Consider the following 21,986-nt stretch of genomic DNA (forward strand, 5'->3'; position numbering starts at 1 on the left):
ATAACATCATGTGTGCCGTTTAAGATCTGACTCACTCATTAATGTGTGTCCTTGCAGGCTGAAAAGATGGACAAAGAGAAGCAGGTTGGTTTGTGATTATTCTGCCTGCCTGCTGAAAAGACTTCAGCTTTTATCAAATATGTTCCAGAACCATTTAGAAATGCTGATTTGCTGGGTCTTTTCAGTATGGACCATAATGATTTTCATATATTTTGTTTGTTTTTTATTGATTTTGCTTTTGTCCAAGAAAAAGTAATTAATGGATCTTTTTTTTTTTTTAACTGTTTCTTTTCTTTGCAAAAGGAGGAGGCTAAGAACAAAGAGGTTGGTGCTTGAAATGTAGAAAAATATGTACAAAGATATACAAAAAAATGGGTAAAATTTTATATATAGGTTCAAATTTTTGTCAAAACAGTCGGGAATAGTATTTAAATATGAATATATTTATGCACTTTTAAAAATGAATAGGATGGATGTATGGATGGATGGATATATTGTTTTTTGTGTGTGGATCCCAGGAAGACTACTTGTTGCTATGGCAAATATATAATAATTTTATAAATTCAAGTTACATATATATATTAAGTTTTTAAAAAAAGTATTTCAACTCTGCAAATAACGAGCAAATTTTTTAGCTACTTATGTGGTTGTGTATGTATGTATGTATGTATCTATCTATCTATCTATCTATCTGTCTATCTATCTGTCTATCTGTGTATGTGTGTGTGTGTGTGTGTGTGTGTGTATGTATGTATGTATGTATGAATCCAGTAGTTCTGTCTGCTGCATTTGCTTTATTTAAATAAAAAAGTATAACTTTTAGCAGAAGATGGAAGCATGTCTCAAGTCAGGACAGTTTTATTCTTCGCTTTTAGACACTGAATCTGTTTGACAAGCACCTGAAGAAAATACAAAAAAATGCAGGAAATGTGGATTTTTCCTGATGTTTTATTTTTATATGTTATTTACAGACAAAAGAGGAAGTGAACAAGGTTTGTTTATTACGCCACTGTCCTCTCCCTTTTCCCTCCATTAGCCATCCGACATCCCTGTGTTGTCGTGTAGCCAAGTAGCTGCTGTTCCTCTTGTTTTCATTGACCTTTAGAAGACTATTGAAAATTTCACAAACTTTTATGTTTCCTTTAGTTATAACTATCAGATACATGATGTTGATTAGATTTCCAGAAATGTAAACTAGTTGTTTCCCTTAGACTGAAGTAAATTGATGATAAGCTGATCCATTCCTTCCTCATAACGATTTGTTTCTGCAAAATGCTGCAATAACTACTTCTTCAACTGAATTACAATGAAATGCAATTAAAGTAAAGCAAACCAGCTGTTCTGCCGCCTTTAGTTGATTCAAACCAGTAAAAACAACTCTAAGAATTGCATTGTTAGTAAATATAAAACCTGGTTAATAGTTCTGCAGGTACGTAAAATCTTACCAACTGTCTGTTAAGACCGGTGTGTATTTTCACATTTTAAAAGAAAGGTGAATTTACAGGGATACCGTGTAACTTTTGGGCAGAAGAGGCTCTAAATCTTACAAAAAACACTCACACAAAGCAAAAACTGTCCCACAATGTCAGCATTAGACCTTAGCTTATGGGACATTACAGTAGTACTGCTTCCTATTGAGATCCTATTCCTATATAATCCCTCCTTCCCCGGGGTCTCCTCCCAGAGGGACGTGCCTGGAACACCTCACCAGGGAGGTCCAGGAGGCATCCTGACCAGATGCCCGAGCCACCTCAGCTGGTTCCTCTTGATGCAGAGGCTCTACTCTGATCTCCTCAAGGATGACCGAGCTCCTCACCCTATCTCTAAGGGAAAGCCCGGCCACCCTGCGGAGGAAACTCATTTCAGCCGCCTGTATACGAGATCTCCTTCTTTCGGTCACGACCCACAGCTCATGACCATAGGTGAGGGTAGGAACGTAGATCGACTGGTAAATCGAGAGCTTCACCTTCTGGCTCAGCTCCTTCTTCACCACGACAGACCGGCGCAGAGTCCACATTACTGCAGACGCCGCACCGATCCGTCTGTCGATCTCATGCTCCATCCTTCCCTCACTCGTGAACAAGACCTCGAGATATTGTAGCGTATTATCATTAATGTTAACCTGGGATCCAATGTCGGAGCGACAGTGGGTGTTTTAATTAGTAATTCGCTGTGTCCTTAGACAAGCGGACGATCTCGGGGCACCACCCCGCCCTAAATTTGTTATACGGTCAGGCAGGGAATACTGTAATATGACAATGATATTTGTATAATAACAGATAACCATCAGTCTCAAAGTACGCTTACTGTGAGTTCTCGTCAGAGGGAACAAATCACTTCCTTAAAGATCGATCACGCTACCACGACTTCTTAAAATATAACACACTTTATTAAAAACCACACCGGTTAAAATCATCAGGTACAAATTAAATTAATAATGTAAACCAGAAGTAGCGTCAGCAAGCATCAAATACTGAATTAGCCAAGATGAGAGAGAGAGAGAGGGAGAGCGAGCGAGCAACAGAAATGTAAAATAAAATTATTAAAGGTGAAGTTATGTAAGCAGCTTACATAACTTACACAACTAGGAAGGTTGGAAAAATGGAAAGTCTAATGAAGTTAACTAACTATGTCAGGGTAGACTATCAGGCAGATACCGGGGGAATGGATTTAAAAGGGCAGTTTCTGCTTACTAAGACACCAGCTGGATCGGCGACAGTGTGGGTCGGCCTTACTTCAGCACCTTGGTGATCGAGAACCCGAACCTTGGGTCCAGTGGGCAAGGATTCAGTGGTCGTCCTGATACTTGTCCAAATGGGACCTCCGCAGAAGTCAGGAGCTCGTCTGGAACCACCTGGTTCGACATCTGAAGCTGGACCCAACTCCGATTGCAATCCACGGGTCACAGGAGCCGGCAGAGTCCTGGGATCAGCTGGAGCAGTAACGTTCTGGTCATCCGTACGTTACTGGTCACAGTCTTTGTGGGCCGGGAGAGCAGCTTCGATGGTGTGTCAGAAGCAAAAATTGTTCAGCCAGAATTGGATGAGTTTTCTAGTGTTAAGCAGGAGCGAGCCTACTTACTTAATAAAACTAACATGACGCCAGACGGACAAAAACACGACTAAAGCAAACAAACGAAAACAAAAAGGAAAAATAAGAGGGAAACAAAAGAAAACGAGAGAGAAAAAACAAGAGAAGAAACAAAAGAAAAAAGTAAGAATGGAAGAGACAAAAAAAAACGACGAAGAAGAGAGCTAGTTCCGGGAAGATCCGCAGTTAAATTTGCCGGCGCTCTGGGGCGGACTTTAGATTACCCAATCAGAGCGCAGGGGTCAGGACATGGGGTCTGAAGGTTTGGTCAAAATACTAAGTTCTTGGGGAATTAAACATTTTTCCAACCTCAAAACATGTCTATAAAATCCATTTATAGATGAGAAGAAGTATGAATGATCCTTATAAACATGAACCTTAAAACAGTTTTGCTGCTGTCAAAAGGAGAAAAGGTTTGTTAACAGGTACAAGACATTTCATCAAGACATTTCAATACCCTGCATCGATGATTTTCACTTTCCACGGACCTGGTGGGTCAAGAAATCATTTCCACACAACAAGTTCTTACTTTGAGTCAGAGTCGTTATTAACAACAGCATATAATGTTAATCACGGTGTATTTAATCAGCCTGAAATGCATATCTCAACCTGTTTGAGGGTGTCTGCTAGATGGCGCCATTGCTCCATCCAAGGAATCACAGAAATTAACTAACTTGCTAACTTCTGTGGATTTCACATCTGAAAAATGGTTAAAGTCTTGGATTAATTTAGAAAGAAAGAAGAGTCCATTTATCCAGGTGTGCTGAGGATACATCCATTATTTTATACAGTTTAGAATTCAGAGCTTAAAGGTTCTGCTCTGGAATTTGGTCTTTGTGTGCTGTGGATACCATGGGACCTCCTGGGGTGATGGACAACAGGCTCCTACCAGGGTCCAACTTCAGAAGGGTGCCACAGTCTGTCTGTGTAGACATTTCCTACCAGGAACAAGATAAAACCAGCAGGGTTCCTGGTTTAAAGTGGAGGTCTGTCTACCCGGATTAAGATGGATCTGATTTTTAGGGCTTTCACTGAGCCCTGTTTTGGAGATGTGTGGATGGACTTCCTTTTGAAGTAGAAAGTCCGGAGTCCTTATCTGATTTGGGGGTTAATTCGGCCTTGGGGGTTGCTACAATATTTAAACTGCTCCACTTGAGGCAGGACCTGACTCCCGACCCGGAGAGGGCAATCCACCCTATTCCGGCTGAGGACCATGGTCTCAGATTTGGAGGTGCTGATTCTCATCTTAGCCGCTTCACACTCGGCTGCGGATTGCTCAAGCGAGAGCTGGAGATCACGACCAGATGAAGCCAACAGGACCACGTCATCTGCAAAAAGCGGGGACCCAATCCTGAGGCCACCAAGTCGGATCCCCTCAGCACCTCGGCTGCACCTAGAAATTCTGTCCATATAAGTTATGAACAGAATCGGTGATAAACGGCAAACACCATTTTCACCTTCTTAATCCGAATTGACAAACTTTGGTTGGAAGAGAAGGACAAATAGCACAAAGCCTTTGTGTTTATAGAGGAGTGGCTGTAAAGCAAAGCGCTCCAGGTCACATGATCCCATGAGCGACGGATCCGCTCCTGCAAAGTTACAATGTCATGTTTCTGAAGAGGGTCGCCCCCTCGGAGTGCCAACACGCATGAAGCTCTGGATACTGACCCCAGAAATCATCTGTTATTACTCACATTAGGCTGATGTTTGGGTTAGAAGTTACACGGTGTCCCTTTAAGGGAACTTGGGTAAATTGTATTTTTTTTAATACTTTTCTTGAAGATAAATATTGATATTTGTGTATATTATAAAATCCTGCTGAATTCAAGCGATGTACACTTAGCATCGCAATGTGCAACCATATGGGATGAATTGTACATTAGAGCTGCACAGAAACATGCATAATAATGTAGAAAGAATAATAAACAACAGCGTCACTCTCAGGTGAGTAATTGATGCTTCATTGTGAGGTAAATAAGGTGCAGATGCAGGTGTGCCATCCCATAAAACAGTGGATAGATGTTTAGAATCATAGATGTAGTGTTATGTCATCCCGATAAAGTAGAGGCAATAAAACCTTCCATAAAAAGTCACCCAGTCCACCAGACCTGAACTCCTGATCCTGTTTACAGGTACATCTCAGAAAATTAGTGTTTTATAAAAAAAAGTTTCAGTATTTTTTGTTACTTGTTTCAGGATGGGAAACCCATAATTAGTTGATTCGGGTGTGACACCATGACTTTCCATGATTGAAGTTTTTCACAATATTTTAATTTTCTGAGACATTACATTTTGGGTTTTTATTATGGATAAGCCACAATCATCAACAGTTCAAGCAATAAATAGTTGATATGTTTCATTCTATGAGTAATGAATCTATAGAAATTCTGAAATGATTGACAAAAATATTGAACTTTTTTTTAGATGTACCTGTAAATCTGCTCTGAACCAGCTGTGTGTTTGAGTCATTATACTTTTCGCTTATTTTAATCTCATTATTGGTTGATTATTCTTTTTACTTTCCTGTTTTTTGTTTTTTTTTTCTCCATCTTTTTGGGAAGACTGAAGCCACTGCTGCCGGCACGAAGAAGGTAGAGTTGGGTGCTTGACAGAGATAAGACAGTTGGTCAAACATGTATTTTGTGTAAAGGACATCTAATTTCAGGCTGGGATTCCTGTAGAAACATGGCTGAGAGCTTGTGGCTAACTTCCTGCTGTCATTCACTTTCTGAGCTCCTGAAGTCCTGAGATACTTTACATCCAATCAATGAGAATTAGCTGCAACTCTGACGTTTAAATAAGCCTTATCTGTTTAATGCAGATGGATTTTCTTTTTTATATAACATGTAACATGATTTGGAGATCAAAGGTCATAGGTAACATGAACACAAATAAAATGAAAAATACAAAGCTTTTAAAAGAATAAAATGCACTAAAAGAACCGAACACACTGACATTATTAGTGAATACACTAAAGAATTTAGATTTAAATACCTTAGAAGAAGTTACAAAACTAATAACTATTTAAGACTAAATTCACAAAATAAACAATAACAGACAATAAAATAAATTATAGTATAAAACACATTATTATTATTATGTTGTGCTAAAAGCCTAGGAGCAAGGCCGGATTATCCAATGGGCATTATGGGCACAGGCTCAGGGGCCCACACTCACTTTGGGCCCATGTGGGGCCAACGTAGAGCAAACACCAGCATTTTGGACATGAAACAAAATGTACATAAAAGCCAGATAGTTACACCACAGTGTCTAGTGTATTGCTACTGGCTGAGAGATGTTAGAAATGTTGTTTCACAGTGTATCATTCCCACTTTTCACATTGTTGTGGGGGGGAGGGGGCCTCTGGAACATTCTGGGCCCAGGGGCCTGTGCACTTTTAATCCGGCCCTGCCAAGGAGTGAATGTTTATTTTATTTACTTTTTTTTAAATTTTATTTAAGAATATGTAACAGACATATTAATGTGCCATTTTAACACCATTTTAACATAAATAAATCATTTAAATAGATTATAGCCAGTGGCTAATTTCCATCAGGTTGATCAAACAGGAACAGAAACATGAGACATGGACAACAGCATCTGCATATATCAGTCACATGGGTTCCATATGTTAAGCCCATGTGGGCTGCATGTAGGTGGGTACAGGCGTAAATATAAGAAAGCTCAGCATGTTTATTAATTCTTTACATTAAAGTTGTGTTTTAAAATGGATATTTCCAGAGATACTGAATATTGACGAGCTTGTACCGTAAGTACATCTGCTGCCTGCATGTAACCGCACCTTAAAACCAGAGATGATCTTTGCATCCTTCCGCCATTGGCTGGTCGTCCTACGCTGAATTAAAAACCTGTGCATGACCTTTTTACTTTTCAAGAACATCAGAGTTAAACGCTCACTCACCTTCACACACCCATAAATACGTTTTACCGAGATGAAGAGTTGAGGTTCATATAAACACAGCTCTGCATTTTATTACTGGACTCTGAGTGGCTCCACCTTCCATCTTCACTCACAGCAACATTTCTAAATTAAAATGCAAGAACCTACAGTGCTGTCACTTGAAAGTCACCCCCCCCCCTTTAAACACACACACTCATTTAGTGGCAGCGTGCCTAATGTGTTCAAGCTAATAACAGAGTTCCACAGTTATTGATGGCCCACTTTCTATAAACACTCTTTAGCGTGCCTCATCTTGTGGTTGTCCGGCCACTTGACTGGCGTAAAACATGGGACATGCTTGAGGTCCTGCATTGTAATGACTTCCTGCCTTCAGACTATATTTTACAGGCTTATTGATAGTCAGTTAGCAAGCTTCTCAAGGCCACTTTTATCCTGCAAGCAGCGTTTTTGCTTTGCCTCGGTGTTTTTTGTGAAAAAGAGACAAACAGGCAGATGAACGAGTGGATCGTTGCTTTATATTGATGACATGAAAAGCCTGTGTTTACTTGATGTTTAGAATATTTCAGCTTCACCAAATGTTCATCAGAAATATGGTGCTTTTACTTGTTGAGCCTCTCAGCTTCAGCAAAAGTCTGGTGCCTTTAAAGGTGCGCCACATGAGCTTCCGACATCACAACTTGGTTCTTCCCGTTTATTTTTATGGCAAATTGATATTTATTATTCACATTCCTGGAGCCTTCATTACTCTGCAATGTCCCAACGCTGGGGAAAGCTGTGCTCCAGCCCGGAACGTCACATTACAGCCGCATTTAGCTCACGTCATGTTAGCGTCACGTTAGCAACTGGACATTTTGGTGGTTTCCAGTCCGCACCATTCATCGATTCAGCTTAAGACGACATTATCGGTGATCAATGGTTCTTTTAGGAATACCGCCCTTAGTGAGACATTATGACCGCTTGATTGTTTCCAGCTTGGGAAAAATCCAACCTGGAAACAAACCACAGGTGTAAAACCTCTCAGAATTCCCACCGACATCCCCCGGACTATCCTGTTGGGAATGCACCTTTAAAGATTCTAGTTAATGAGTATAAAAAGGAATGGAACCACAAATTCAGTGACTGAATCAGCAGCATGGGTCCAAATTAAAAACATAAATTAATCACTTAATCCAATCAACAGGGATGGCTATTAAACCTTTTCTACTCAGTAGGAAAAAATAACCATGTATGCAGGATTATTAAGCTTCTCAACGGTAAAAAAGTTAAACTGTAATAAAAATACATCTTCTCTCTACTTCTATTCTTTCTACAGTCATTTAGCAGACGCTTTTATCCAAAGCAACTTACATATGAGTGAGAACAACACAGGCACAAAATTAAACAGTAATACGCATTAGTGCTGGTCTACAGTGTTGCTATTGTGGCCAAACACACAACCAGTCAGGTCATTTTAGCTGCTGTCCATGTAAACATGTTGGAGCTGATCTAACTGGTTTCAGTCCGACAGATGAAATAATTCTCCATGTTAGTGTATAAATTCAGTAATCACTTAAAGTGCACTTAAACAAGCCGAAATTTGTTAGAACTACATATAATTTTTTTTTTCAAATGGCTGAGCAGAAATTAAATAACATTTTGATAAAGTGTGAAATCTGTCAGAGTTAGTGGAGCCAAATGCAGGAACAGAGAGACGAGAGGCAGAGACGAGATTTAATCCAAATGATGAACCGAACAGGAGACGGGACAGAGACTTCACAGGATGATCTGACAATGGAAACTTAGAACCAATGAGTATAAATACACTGAGAGACAAACAGAGAGCAGGTGAATCGAATCCAAAGATCCAACCAGGTGAATTAACAAACGGACATGAGGGAACTAAACAAGGAAAACTACAAAATAAAACTGGAACTAAAATGACGAAACAAACTCCACATCATGACAAATCATCATGTGATACGTAATATAGACGGCCGCTTCCTGAATTAAATCAAAGGGGGAATTTCTAATATTGACAAACCTAAAATTTCTGTAAAATCACTGATTTGATACAATATGGTATCCTGATCATATTTACACCTCTAATTTGTTAAATCTGAAAAAAGTGACATAGAAGACAAGATATTAAGAAAGAGTTGATTTTAAACCTTCAGCTAAAGTCTGTTTCCTCCCTGAGCTGATGACTTCTGGACTGAATCTGGTTATTATTATTCTCTTTAATCTTATTCCACATTTTGGCCCACTGTGTGATAAAGGAACATTACTGGTTTCTAACACGTATTAATGAGCTCATAGATGAGGAAAATATTTTTAGATCTCTACTTTTTCAGACTTTCCATTTAAAAAACATTTTATTTATTATGTTATTATGTTCCCTCTATTTAATGTTCCACTCAAGATGAGACGTTAACTCCAGGAAGGAGTGGTGCATAGAAGAGATTTCCATTTTATACTTCAACTGCCTTTTCACACATTTTATGAAGACCTGCTTGAGCATCAGGAAATAATCCCCCTTTGAAGCACGATTTTCAGTCCAAACTGAAAAGGTTTAAATGATGGAGCTCATCATCCGTCTCTCTTCTCACACGTTCGAATTCCTCTCAGCCGATTCAGTTTTACAACGCCGTGAGTCAGCATAATTCTTTCTCTGCATTGCTGCGTGTTTTACCGACACGCTAAACATCCTGGCTTTAGACAGACTTCCTGCAGGAGGGGTTGTAAACATGAACAGTTTTTCCTCTTTAATCTGGCTCATGCATATTCTACGTTTGCTGCAGACTTTGCACACAAACATGCGTTGAAGGGAAATTGAAACAAAGTTTATACTGAACATCTAACTTCGCATAAAACATTTTATTTACAGAGAAAGTTTCATTAATTGTGTTTATTTTATGTTTATGGGTATTAAAATCACCTCCTCTACAATGAAACCAGGTACAGTAATAAATGTATGATTACACAAGTTTAAATTGTAGCCTCACATGCATCACTATAAAATAAATTATATGTGCATTTAAGGTTTTTATTATTTATCTAATTATTTATTTAATGCTTATTAATTACTGAAACAAAGTGAAATTCCCACGACTGAACTTTGGCCGGTTTTCTCTGCAAAGTGCCACGTAACAACGGCTAATTCAGCATCCATTTTGCATCCTGTCTCTTCTCACAGCTCTCTCTAACCAGTAAAAGTCAGTTAAATGTCAATTCTTGCTCTTACTTTCTCTCTTTATTTTGCTCTTTTCTTCAGATAATGTACTCTAAGCTGTTTTTTTTTTTATGAGGCAGCCATGGTGTGCATAAAAATAGCCAGCGTGTTGACATTCAGTAGCTGTTGTATGACTGGGTGGCATATTGTTAAATGTTGCTGTGAAGTGATGCAGAATCCTGGGAAAAAAGTGTTCAGCTTTGTTTTCTCAGCCATAGGACTGTTGAACCAAAATGGAACAAGGAATGTCCATAATTATTGTCACTGTACCATCAAATAGTTACTTAATAAGTGCTACTTTAAAAAACAGTTTATATAAAAAAGGTTTGGAAATGATAAACTATGTTTAAACTGTTCAAACAGCTGGGTCGGACCAATTAAACTGGCCTTTAATAAGAGAGGAGACACCTATGTGTTTGAAATATGTATTTTTTTATGAAACATTCAGTAGAGGTATAAACATTACAGTAAACCGTTCCAACCCGCACCGGTTGGTGAAAACGTGGCTTTTGATGCTCCTGGAAGAACTTTGCTTTTACAACTGGTCTGAGATAAGTGTTTATTGAATCTGTAGTAATGTTTGTAGCTTGGAAAGGTATACACCAGGGGTGTCACAATCCTGCAGGTTTTCCATGTATCCCTGCTCCAACACATCTGGCTCAAATTAATCAGTTTTCATTTAAATTAATTAACTGTTGGATCTATTTAATGTAAGCCAGGTGTGTAGGAGCAGGGATACATAAAAATCCTGTTTTAATGCTTGTTGTTTTCAACTTGTCTTAATGCAATTTTATCATGTGTGATGTAAGGCGACCTTAAGTGTCTAGAAAGGCGCCCAACAAATAAAATATATAATTATTATTTTTATTATTAAGAACCAACTTTGGAAACGCCTGGTAGACAGCAGTGAAGTCCTAAGAACTTTAGTTTTCCATTGGTTTATAACGTACCGAATAAACTGAGTGATACATTCATAAACTTAACTGGTGATTGTAAATGGTCAATGGACAGATGTTCAGCTGTCTGCTCCCCTCAAAGTGCACAGTCCATAAGGTTCCTGAGGTTTGCATGAAAAAGTAATGTCCACACTTTTTATTCAACAATATCCCACCATATATTTGGCCATTTTTTAAATTTACTCACTGAGGAGGAGAAAAAGAGTTTGGAAGAAAAACCATCCTGATTTTTCATTTTCCTGAAGATGTGCTGCGCTTCTTGTCTGCTCCTTGGAGAATAAACCCTATCAGGTGAAACGAAATCTCTGAGCCCACGCTCAGTTTGTAACAGAGTGAAAGTATTGAATGGTTCTTGTTTTTTCCAACAGACGGTGACATCACGAACAGATCTTTGTCCACAGGTTGTGTGCAGTGCAATTATTCAAATGGAGTCACGATGTCTTAGCTAAGCCGTATTCTCTTTGCACACTGGAAGTTATTCACAACATGATGTGACATGGACTTTGAAATAAAGGTTAACATCAAAAACATGAAAGGAAAAAGTCTGAATCCAGAAGAACGAGATGTCCCACTCCTTTGGGCTAAGCTGCGTGTAATCGACATTTGGGAGGATTGTGGTCCGACCCTGGCTGCAGAAGCAAGTCTGAAGGCATGAAATAATGCATTACCACTCTTTTTCTTTTCATCTGTGTGTGTTGTAGCTGGACATTGAGGCAGCCGACATCCTCAATGACCTGCAGGTGAAGCTCAGCACCGTCTTGGACAACTTCAGTACCTTGTTTGCCAAGAGGTAACTCCTGTCTTTCACCTGTGTCTTTGTGTGAGAAACAAAGCCTCGATCAGCCCTGCAAATATTGTTATTTGGTCATGTATTTTCTTTGTCTCTGCTGTCTTCAGCTTCCAGAATCGTATAAATGGTTGCATGCGTCAGATGGCGGAGATCCTCTACCAGATGAAAGGCCCCCCCAACCACAACACTGCAGAGGCGGATGCTGAGAACATGCTGAGGCCCCTTATGGAGTTCCTGGATGGGAAGTAAGTTCAGCCATAAGTAGAGTAAGATTTTACATTGTGATGGTTAGAACCAAGTGCCCGGCTGTAAAAAGTGTGGCCGATGCGGAAGTGCATAAAACCGAAGTTCCCCCTTCATCCACTAGGGGCTCCAAAACAGATTGAATCCCCATAGACTCCCATGTTAAAAAGACCAACTTCACAGCAGAAATAAACATGTTTACAGCAGAAATAAACATGTTTACAGCAGAAATAAACATGTTTACAGCAGAAATAAACATGTTTACAGCCTGGTTCATAAATACATTTTCAATTTAATAGGTCAGGTTTACCTTCATGACAACTGCGGGGGAAGTGAATTTTTTTCTAACTTTAAAAGCAATTTCATCTCGAAATGCGACATATTTAGGGGCGTGTCCTATTGATTCACAGGTACCCAATGTCCCACTTCAAGTGAGAAGAACGTAGAACAACCGCGGTTTTTAGCCGGTTAACAATGTGACTTAGCTTTAGCCCGCTTACCTCCGTTAGCTGGTTAGCTCCTGTTATCTCCGGGTTAGCTCGGTTAGCTCTTAGCTACAGAAAGCTCGGAGTTCACTAGATGTCAATCATCCACCATGACACTCACACCCCCCTCTCAGCTCCACCTCTTTGCCTATATTTGTATTTTCCGGGTGAGACGACACGCATGACCATGCCAAGATGGTGATGGTAGGAACCGCCCTCTGAACTTCAATTCAGCTCTTCAGAAACCTATGGATGATGTCATGGAGGCTCCGCCCATCTTTTTATATACAGCCTATCGTTGGAACCAACCAAGACCAGGGGTTGGCTTTACCTGCACTTACCTGGGTTCAAGTTGAGACAGTGAAGACAGTATCTTTGTTTGCATTTATAAACTCAAACTCTGGTCCCAGAGCTCTGCTTTCCGGTAGGTTTTCACTGTTTCCTGGTCCAACACACCTGAATTAAATCAAATGGACCAAACAGCTTCTTGTCAGTTTCTTCACAATGACCCATTAATTTCAGACAAAAAACAGAAAACCTGCCAGAAAATGGACCTTAAGGACTAGAGTCCAAGAACCCTGCTCTCCGCCGGAGCTAGACTTAAATACTTTAGGAGACTTTACCAGGAAGGACCATATACGAAGAAAGGAGATGATTGTGTTCCTCTGTACCACACACACACACTCACAAAGATATAAAAAATAAAACATCTTTACATAAATATTCTGGATCAGCTCGTGGAAATGTTTGCCACATCAGGTCCATAGAAAGGTTAGTCGGTTGTTTTGGGTGCAGTATGTGGAGCTTGATGTGGTAGTAAGGGGAACAGTTCTGGTTTACTGTCTGGTGTTTGGTTTGTTATGGCCTGATTTGCATCATTCCAAAGAATTAGAAAATATTTCCTTTTCTTTTCATTCCTGTATCATCTCATATAAAATCTGACTGGTTACAGGATATTTTTCTCCACATTTTCATGCTGTAGCTACTTTCAAATCTACCAGCAGCCTTGCCAGCTTCCTGCTTATATCAAAATGAATCACATAGCTCTAGCTTTGTCAGCGCTAAGCAACTTGGACACTGGGGTACGCTGTGAATTTTCTATATTTTCAGCTCCAATGTGAAAATCTTGATGAACTGAGTGTGTGTGCAGTCCCTAAATACACTAACTAAAACTACATATGACATGGTTTCTCCACAGTATCCTAAAACTAATCTAGTTTGACTAGCATAGAACTTAGCAATGTTCCACAGAGACACAATCTTTTCTAGAAACATGCAGCTAAATGATACATTCTTACAGGATGACTAATTAAGAAACTGCTTATATTTGCCTTCAAACTGGTATAGTGATACTTGTGATCCATTTGGGTCTGGAAAGGTGAATCTACTCCTGTCAGTCACCTGATGTTGCACCTGATGGAGTGTCCAGTCAGATTTCAGAGGTGGCCAGTGCCACCTCAAAGACCCCTCTAGCTCCACCCCAGCCAAGCTGTCCCCTTGTTTCTTTGGTTTTGTGTTCATATTGAGAATATCCATTGTCATTCATTCATTCATAATCCTAACCGCTTAGTTCGATGAAGAGTCACAGGCAAGCTGGAGCCTATTCCAGCAGTCTTTGGTCTTAAGGCAGGGTACACCCTGGACAGCTCGCCAGTCCATCGCAGGGCAGAATATCCAAATGATAATTATAAACACCTCAAAGGTGTTTTACAACTGACCTCTACATCGGTGTTGGACCTTCATTTGTTCCTACTTGTGTTTGTAATCCAGTCTCAGCATCTTTGCCGACATCTGTGAGAAGACGGTGCTGAAAAGGATCTTGAAGGATTTATGGAAGATCGTCCTGAGCAGCCTGGAGAGGAGCATCGTCCTGCCGCAGAGCAACGACAGCCTGGTAAGAGCAGCCTGAAGAGTTACCTAGAATAATCTGGACTCAGTCAATAAAGCACCAATCAAGATGGTGAATCGGTTATCATAATGCATCACACATAAAGTCAACCCTATGGTGTATTTCAAAGATAGAAAAATACTGTATGACAAGCTGAGTACATTTCTGTTTCTGTCTCTTATTAAACGTATTTTTCTCTGTGTTGAGGTGAAGACGCTTTAGGAGATGAATTTATAAATATTTAATACACTCTTGCAATTTTTTTCTAAAGGCTTCTAAAATGTATTTGGTGCAATCAAAAGGTATAATATTTACAATCATGATGCATCTTAAAATCTCTGCAAGCAGATTATGATGAGCAGGCTGGATGATGCTCTGCTGCCTTCTACTGGTTGCTTACGGTTAATGTGGGATTGCTGCCTTTTCAGAAAAGTCTTTCTATGTTCACAGGGAGCCCAACTCCTCACTGCAGCGAAAGGACTTTCTAATCTTAAGGTAACTGTAGATCAGAAGCATTTCTGTGTCTGAAGGGACTTTTTAAGACCTAGGTTTGGTTCACTTTTGATGAACATTTTAAAGCCACACTGATGCAGGCTGCTGCACCTCAGTCATAAAGCTGCAAAAGCTCCTTAATGAAACTTAATCTCTCAGAATTGCCTGCAAAGTAAAACAAACCACTGTGATGTTTTTACTCCAGAAAGAAAGCAAGTCTCCTAACCAGATGTTATATTCCCTACAAAGATTATATTGATTCTTCATACAGTAATATGATCATTTCTGCTTAGTTTTTATGTATTTATTTGGTCTTTATTGGGTAAAAATGGCATTAAAACTTTGTTGCTGCAGGGAGGAGCTGAAGCCAAAACACTGACGCCTAAACAGTGTGTCATCATTGATGCGGGGCTGGAAACCATCAAGGTAGGTAGCAATGTTTCCCATCAACATGCAGTCCGGTTTTTAAGACAGGAAATAGTTCGAATGTCATTAAAAATCATGTAGATTTGTGCTTTTTAATGTATTTCACTTGAGCTGCTTTTAACCTTTTAGAACCTGACGTCCCCCAAATGACACGTTGAGAACAAAGGGGGCCAAACTGGGCCAAGATGTGTATTTCAGAGACCTCACCTGGACCATGTGTTAAACTTATTCATACCAAATGAAACTTTTTCCATTCACACATAAAGTGTTACACATGATAAAACCAATTAATGCATTTTAAATAAAAACAAGTTTTCACACACATATGAATATGAAGTCTCCCCCAACACACACTAACATGACTTCTGTCTCCTAATGTAATCTAGGTGTAAATAAATAAATAAAATAAAAATAATAAAATAATAATAAAATAAAATAAAAAAAACTGGTTTAATGATGATATGAGGAAACACTATCTTTGGGATCCATCTAATACAGGAATCAGTCCACCCACGTCCACAGGGACCGCCACAAACCAAGGCAGGGTGGGGTCTACACCTCAGCCGTAAGGCTGCGGTGCAGGGCACCCAGACAGGGGAGATCGTCATGGCATCAACCCCCAGAGCAAGCAGGCAAAACAGATCATGTTCAGATGTTGTATTGTGATCTGATAGAGGTTAAGAGCTGCACCTGGATCAGTTTACAGGAATGTTCATGTTTATCATGAAAGTCTTTGTTTTGCTCTTGTAGGCAAGCCCGACACTTTTTTCATGTGTGCAATGTGCCATTTTCTTTTTCTTTTAATCTACAGTAACACGTATACTGGTGTTTATTCTGCGTCATCAGTTCTCAACCAGACCTTGTGTTTGCAGAGATGTACTTACTTTATTGTGTATGTTATGCCTATATACATTTTATTATGATGTACTGAAAGGAGTTTTTGTCCTTCACCGTCTCTCAGCAATACTTCCACGCGGGAGGAAGCGGGTTGAAGAAGGCATTTGTGGAGAAAAGCCCTGAACTGGCTTCGCTGCGTTACGCCCTCTCCCTCTACTCTCAGAGCACTGATGCCCTTATCAAGACCTTTGTCACTACGCAACACTCACAAGGTGGTCCCAGACACACACACACACACACATTTGCTTTTTGTTATTGAATGTTATTGTGTTTCAAATGACTAATCAATCTATTAAACCTTATTTCTCCCAGTTCATGACGGGATGGGCATCAGGATTACTGGCAATGAGAAGACCAGACCTGAGAGGGGTAAGTTCACTGCTTAAATCTCATAACAGACATGAATTTAGGAGAGCAAAGTTTGATGGTTTGATGGTTTGAGTTGTGTTGGCTGTGTTGTGCAGGTTCAGGCATAGAGAAGCCCATTGGCGAGGCCGTGCTGCAGGTCGACATGGTGCTCGGAAAGGAACGAAAGATCAATGTCAGAGGTATGAAACCAGAAGTTAAACTATATGACACAGTGCTTATTGACTTACTGTTGCATTTCTATCATTTCCAACCAGTCTGCCCACTGTCGTCCTCCTCTGATGTCAACCAGACATTCTGGTCCAGACAACTGTGTAAAAATCCCAGTAAATAATCAGACCAACAACATACCATGTTAAAAGTCACGGAAATCTCCTTTATTCCTCGTTCTGATGGTCAGCTTGAACTTCAGCAAGTTTTCTTCACTACGGCTACGTGACTAAATGCTGCCATGTGATTGGCTGATTAGATATTTCTGTTAGGTGGATCTAAAAGATATTCACTAAGTATATTTATTAGGGCTGTGATGTTTTCGTCCTCATTCAATTTGTTTCTGATTTTTTTTGGGTGCCAATTCGATTTAAATTGCAATTCTCATGATTCAATGGTATTGCTGAGTTTTGTAGATTAAAAACGAAAAAAAATGTACAAAACCTTTTTTTTTTGCTAATTTTCTTGATTTTAAATTAGGAAAAAACAATAAAGTAGCCAGACCATCATTCTGCTGCTATAATGCCCAAGAAGACAAATAAAAAGATCAATAAAAACAGTAAAAATGACAAAAAATTTTATTATGAATCATTTTTATTTATTTAAAAAAAATTTATCTTTTAACAAAAAAAAAAAAAAAATCGATTTTAAAATAGTGAAGCAAAAAAATCCAGATATTCAATTTTTTTCAATTCAATGTTACCACCCCTAATATTTGTATATGTAACCCGTTAAATAATATTTCTTTATAGTTCAAATATTATAATAGGTAAGGGGAAATCTTAAAGCTTTTTCATTCCATAAAATTCCTAAATTTTGTCAATTTAAACTCAACATACGTGGTTGAAAAACCAAGTCTTCATTTTGGTGCCATGAACTATAATAAACTAATTTGTGAAGCCGTTCTGCACCTTTCATACAGCACCTGAAACGAAACTGAACAAGGAAAGGACTCAGAGAGCGCAGACCCCCTCCAAGCAGCACATTTCCAGCAGATGTTCTGGTCCTACCTTCATTTTATATGGATTCACTACCAGATTCCAGATCCACTGGCAAAGAATCCACAGTGCCTTGGCTACATTGTGGTGTTTGTTATATGTTTGTTGTCTTGCAGTGATGAAAAGTTTCTTCCTGTTCTGGATGGTAGTATCCAGACTTTTGCCGGGTTCCACATCTATCTGATATCTTGTAAAACCTGTTGGGAACTTCTCGTGGATTTTCTCACTATTTATTGTGGAGTTATATGCAGATATACGGAAATGGTCCTATCTGGCAATGATACAGAATCCTTCACAACATTCTTGCATCCAGATGCTGGTCCGCATCACTCCCAGCATTTACTGGAGTCTAAGTTAGACCAGGACCCGTTCTCAGGAAAAAAAAATAAAAAAATTCACCCAGTAGTTTTTACGTAAACTTTCTAACAAACAAACAGATGTTTGTTATTGTTGCCAATAACATAACCTTCCTGGCAAAGGTAATTAACAGAAACCGTTTTGTTAACAAAGACACCTTCTCTCTTTCCTTTGTGTCTCATCTACTCTCACTTTGTTACACTTCTCCATCCAGTCATCGCAGTGAACGACATGAAGTGGCAGACGTCCGGCATGTTTCGGCCTTTCGTTGAGGTCTCCATGGTCGGCCCCTTCCTGGCTGACAAGAAGCGCAAGTTCACTACAAAATCCAAGAACAACAGCTGGACAGCTAAGTTCAATGAGGCCTTCCAGTTGTGAGTTTGAAACTGAAACCACCTCCAAACAGATGATGATTCTACTGAAACCCATTAGAGAGGCTGATTTGTTCCTTTTTACATCTGCTTCATAGTGTCCTGGGTAAGGAATCCCCAGACTGCTATGAGGTCCAGGTGACGGTGAAGGATTACTGCTTCGGCCGGGCGGACCGGGTGGTCGGCATGGCTGTGGTTCAGCTGCGGGACGTGGCCGACCGGAAGAGCTGCGTGTGCTGGTGTCCTCTTGGGCCACGCATTACCACAGACGAGACGGGCACCACAGTGATGCGCATCCTGTCGCAACGGCCTGCTGACGAGGTGGCCAAGGAGTTTGTCAAGCTGAAATCTGAAACTCGTCCTGTGGAGGAGGGCAGATGAGCAAAGGTGCTGACTCAGGATCAGATTTTACAAAGGTGGTGAGATGTTGCAGCAACCATATGTTCAACTGTAAGCAGACTAAACCGTTATGAAACATTTAATAAGTTTTTTTTTAATTGAAACTAAAGATTCTCCTGATCTTCACGTTCTTATTATTGAATATTTTAGGTTTATGTAGCCAGTTATTTGGAAATAATCAAATCAGACCTCTAAATTCTGCTGAAATTAGGGATTTTGATTTCCTGGCAGTAAAAGAAGATGAAAACAAGACATAATAAAATGTGACTGAACAGTAAATCCTAACTGCTACTTAGTGACTGTTAAATGTTGGGCAACAAAACCTTTAAAGTACTGAGAAACATCTGTGATAGCACTGTCTCTGGGACTGACCATTTACCAAACAAACCCAAAAATATGGATACCAAATTATCATTTCCTCCTTTTAATTCATGGATTGTTGATTTTTCAACTAAAGTTACTTAAATCCAACACAAAATCACAAGTCGTATCCACTGACTGACACTTGTAGCACCAGATGTGTCTTACAGAAAGGTTATACTGCTAGCGGTCAGTTTTTACTGTATGTTGCCTGTGAATATTAAGTTATCGGCGACTGATCGAATAAGATCTTTTAAAGAAGAGAATGAAAAGATGGGAATGGGATTTTGTAGCGAGTTCTTATACATTACAAAGCCTTAAAACAATCCAGCTAGCTAACAACGCTAGCTAAAAATGCTAGAGTTTTAATTAAGCTAGCTAACTATGTTAGCCAACCATTAAAGCTAACTCTGCTAGCTAATAAAGCTAGCTAAGAAAGTTATCTTAGTGTATTTTGTGGGATTTACAAAGCTGACATATGAATGAGCGCTGAAACACTGACCTGTACAGTAAATTATTTTAGTTTTAATACACAAATTATTGTGAGTTTAAATGGTCTGGCTGATTACTGGATTGAAGCCTGTCTGGCCTGTAATTTTGAATTTTCTGTTTTAATGTCAAACTGTGACTGTGAGGATCTGTTCACATGCTCTGAATGAAAACAATCAGCGGCTAACAACCTAAATCTTATGGTGATTTAATGAAAACAAAACAGACCACACAGCCTCACCGTGCATGCGCTCACATGCCAATAGTTTTTCCAGTATTCTGATTAGTGTTTTTGTATTAACTACAAAAACACACAGGCAGGTTTGGCAAAACCAACTGACTTAATATTTAGGATGGTTTCATGCTCTTGTTTGTTCACTACGTGCCAAGGAACACAAGTGTTCAGCTAACCGTGTTCAGCTAGCCATGTTCAGCTAACCGTGTTCAGCTAGCCGTGTTCAGCGAGCTCTCTGGATTTTAGGTTTGTGGGCCAGATGTGAATTTGATGAAATCCCATATCTTGCTGCAGATTTTCCAGAAAAAAAAACTGATGAAAAAGTGAACTGAAATATTTTACAGCGGTTTCATCTGGACCAGCAGCTGAACTCTTGTTCTGTTTAGTTTGAAAAAAAAAAATGCCAATGACCAGAGCATGTATTTATTGTACACAAAGTCAACTAGAATGTTATTTTCCATGTATGTACTGTGAAATTTATTAAATGTATGTAAATGTACTTATGATTCTAATGTGACATATGTTGAATATACTTGTAATGATAAATTTGTACATAAAATATTTATGAATCAAAGCGCTGCATCAAGTTCTTTGTGGGTTTTATGTTTTTGCGTGTGGAAATTTGCCACCAGAAGATTCTGGTTCTGGTGCTGCTCTGTTGTGAGGAACCTTCATGTGATCTTTGACTGCGCCTTTGCATTTGACCAAAGTGGTCAAAGCACAGTGGTCATGGTGGGCTTTTTAAGTTATGACCCCCTTTAATAAAATACAGTAGCTCACCTTTCATCAGGAAAGAAGCTGCATTATCATGTTACACCTGTGCTGGTCTTTCAACAATGGTTTCCAGTGAAAGCAGTGGTTGTCAAACTGAGGGTCAGGACCCAGATGGGGACCGCCAGATAATTGAGAGAGAAAAAAAAGCCTACTTCTCTTAAATAAATTTGGGATTTTTACCTCAGCTGTTACAATTGATCCATTATAAAAACAATTCTGTGAAATTAGTTTCTTCATTAATGCATGAAACAACAGTTATTACACTTGTCATATCTAAAAAAATTATTGAGACTGGCAGAGACCAACGAAAACCAGGAAGATTTTATAGTGAGGGACTAAACAAGGAGTAAATGGTGGTAACTTTCAGAAAAGAAAAGTGAAATCACACAAACTGCAATTCACCTAACAAACCTGGTGAACACAAACAACTCAACTAAGTTCAACGCCGGTCATGGTTTTGGGTTCTTGCTCCAGTTATCTTTTTTAAATTTTCAACTTTGTTTCTGGTCTTGGATGTCGTTTTGTTCCCGTTTAATTTTGCAGAATCCACCCTCGTGTGAATTATTTCCTTTACTTCCTGGTCCTGCACACCTGCTCTTTTATCCTTGATTGTTACACCTGCTCCTCATTTAGCTGTCCCCAGTGGATATACACACCTTGTTTTTGTTTGTCGTCTCCTTCCTCTCATTTATTTTGGATTCCTGCCTTTTTGATCTTGGTTGCTCATTTCTATCCTGCCTTTTCAGTAGCTATTGCTTTTCTTTTTTTTCTCCGTAAATGAAGTCCTACATCCACCTCCCTCTTCACCCTGCATTTAGGTAATTTATCCACCACTGCAATTAAACACCTTAAAGCAGTGTTTCTCAATCCCGGTTCTCAGGCCTCCCTGCCCTGCATGTTTTATAGGCAACCCTACATTAACACACCTGAATGAAATAAGGGCTTGTTAACAGGCTGCAAAGTACTTAATGACGAAGTTCAACAATCTGACTCAGGGGCTTTGGAGGAGGATCATGTCTAAAACAGGCAG

General features: G+C 39.4%; 1 protein-coding gene across 1 annotated transcript in view; it reads left to right on the forward strand.

Annotated features, from left to right (window-relative positions):
* Positions 1–19,080, forward strand: part of unc13ba (unc-13 homolog Ba (C. elegans)) — a gene marked incomplete at both ends in the record, with an annotated part of 217,013 nt that extends 197,933 nt beyond the window's left edge. Inside the window, 11 exons of the mRNA XM_079250679.1 lie at positions 5,652–5,681; positions 11,878–11,966; positions 12,074–12,211; positions 14,465–14,588; positions 15,033–15,077; positions 15,429–15,500; positions 16,462–16,609; positions 16,710–16,766; positions 16,862–16,945; positions 18,543–18,702; positions 18,798–19,080. Of these exons, the coding sequence (XP_079106805.1) occupies positions 5,652–5,681; positions 11,878–11,966; positions 12,074–12,211; positions 14,465–14,588; positions 15,033–15,077; positions 15,429–15,500; positions 16,462–16,609; positions 16,710–16,766; positions 16,862–16,945; positions 18,543–18,702; positions 18,798–19,080 (1,230 nt within the window). The remainder of the gene's footprint in view (positions 1–5,651; positions 5,682–11,877; positions 11,967–12,073; positions 12,212–14,464; positions 14,589–15,032; positions 15,078–15,428; positions 15,501–16,461; positions 16,610–16,709; positions 16,767–16,861; positions 16,946–18,542; positions 18,703–18,797) is intronic.
* Between the last annotated feature and the right edge of the window lie 2,906 nt (positions 19,081–21,986).

This window comes from Telmatherina bonti, assembly GCF_933228915.1.
Source record: "Telmatherina bonti genome assembly, chromosome: 13".
NCBI lineage: Eukaryota > Metazoa > Chordata > Actinopteri > Atheriniformes > Telmatherinidae > Telmatherina > Telmatherina bonti.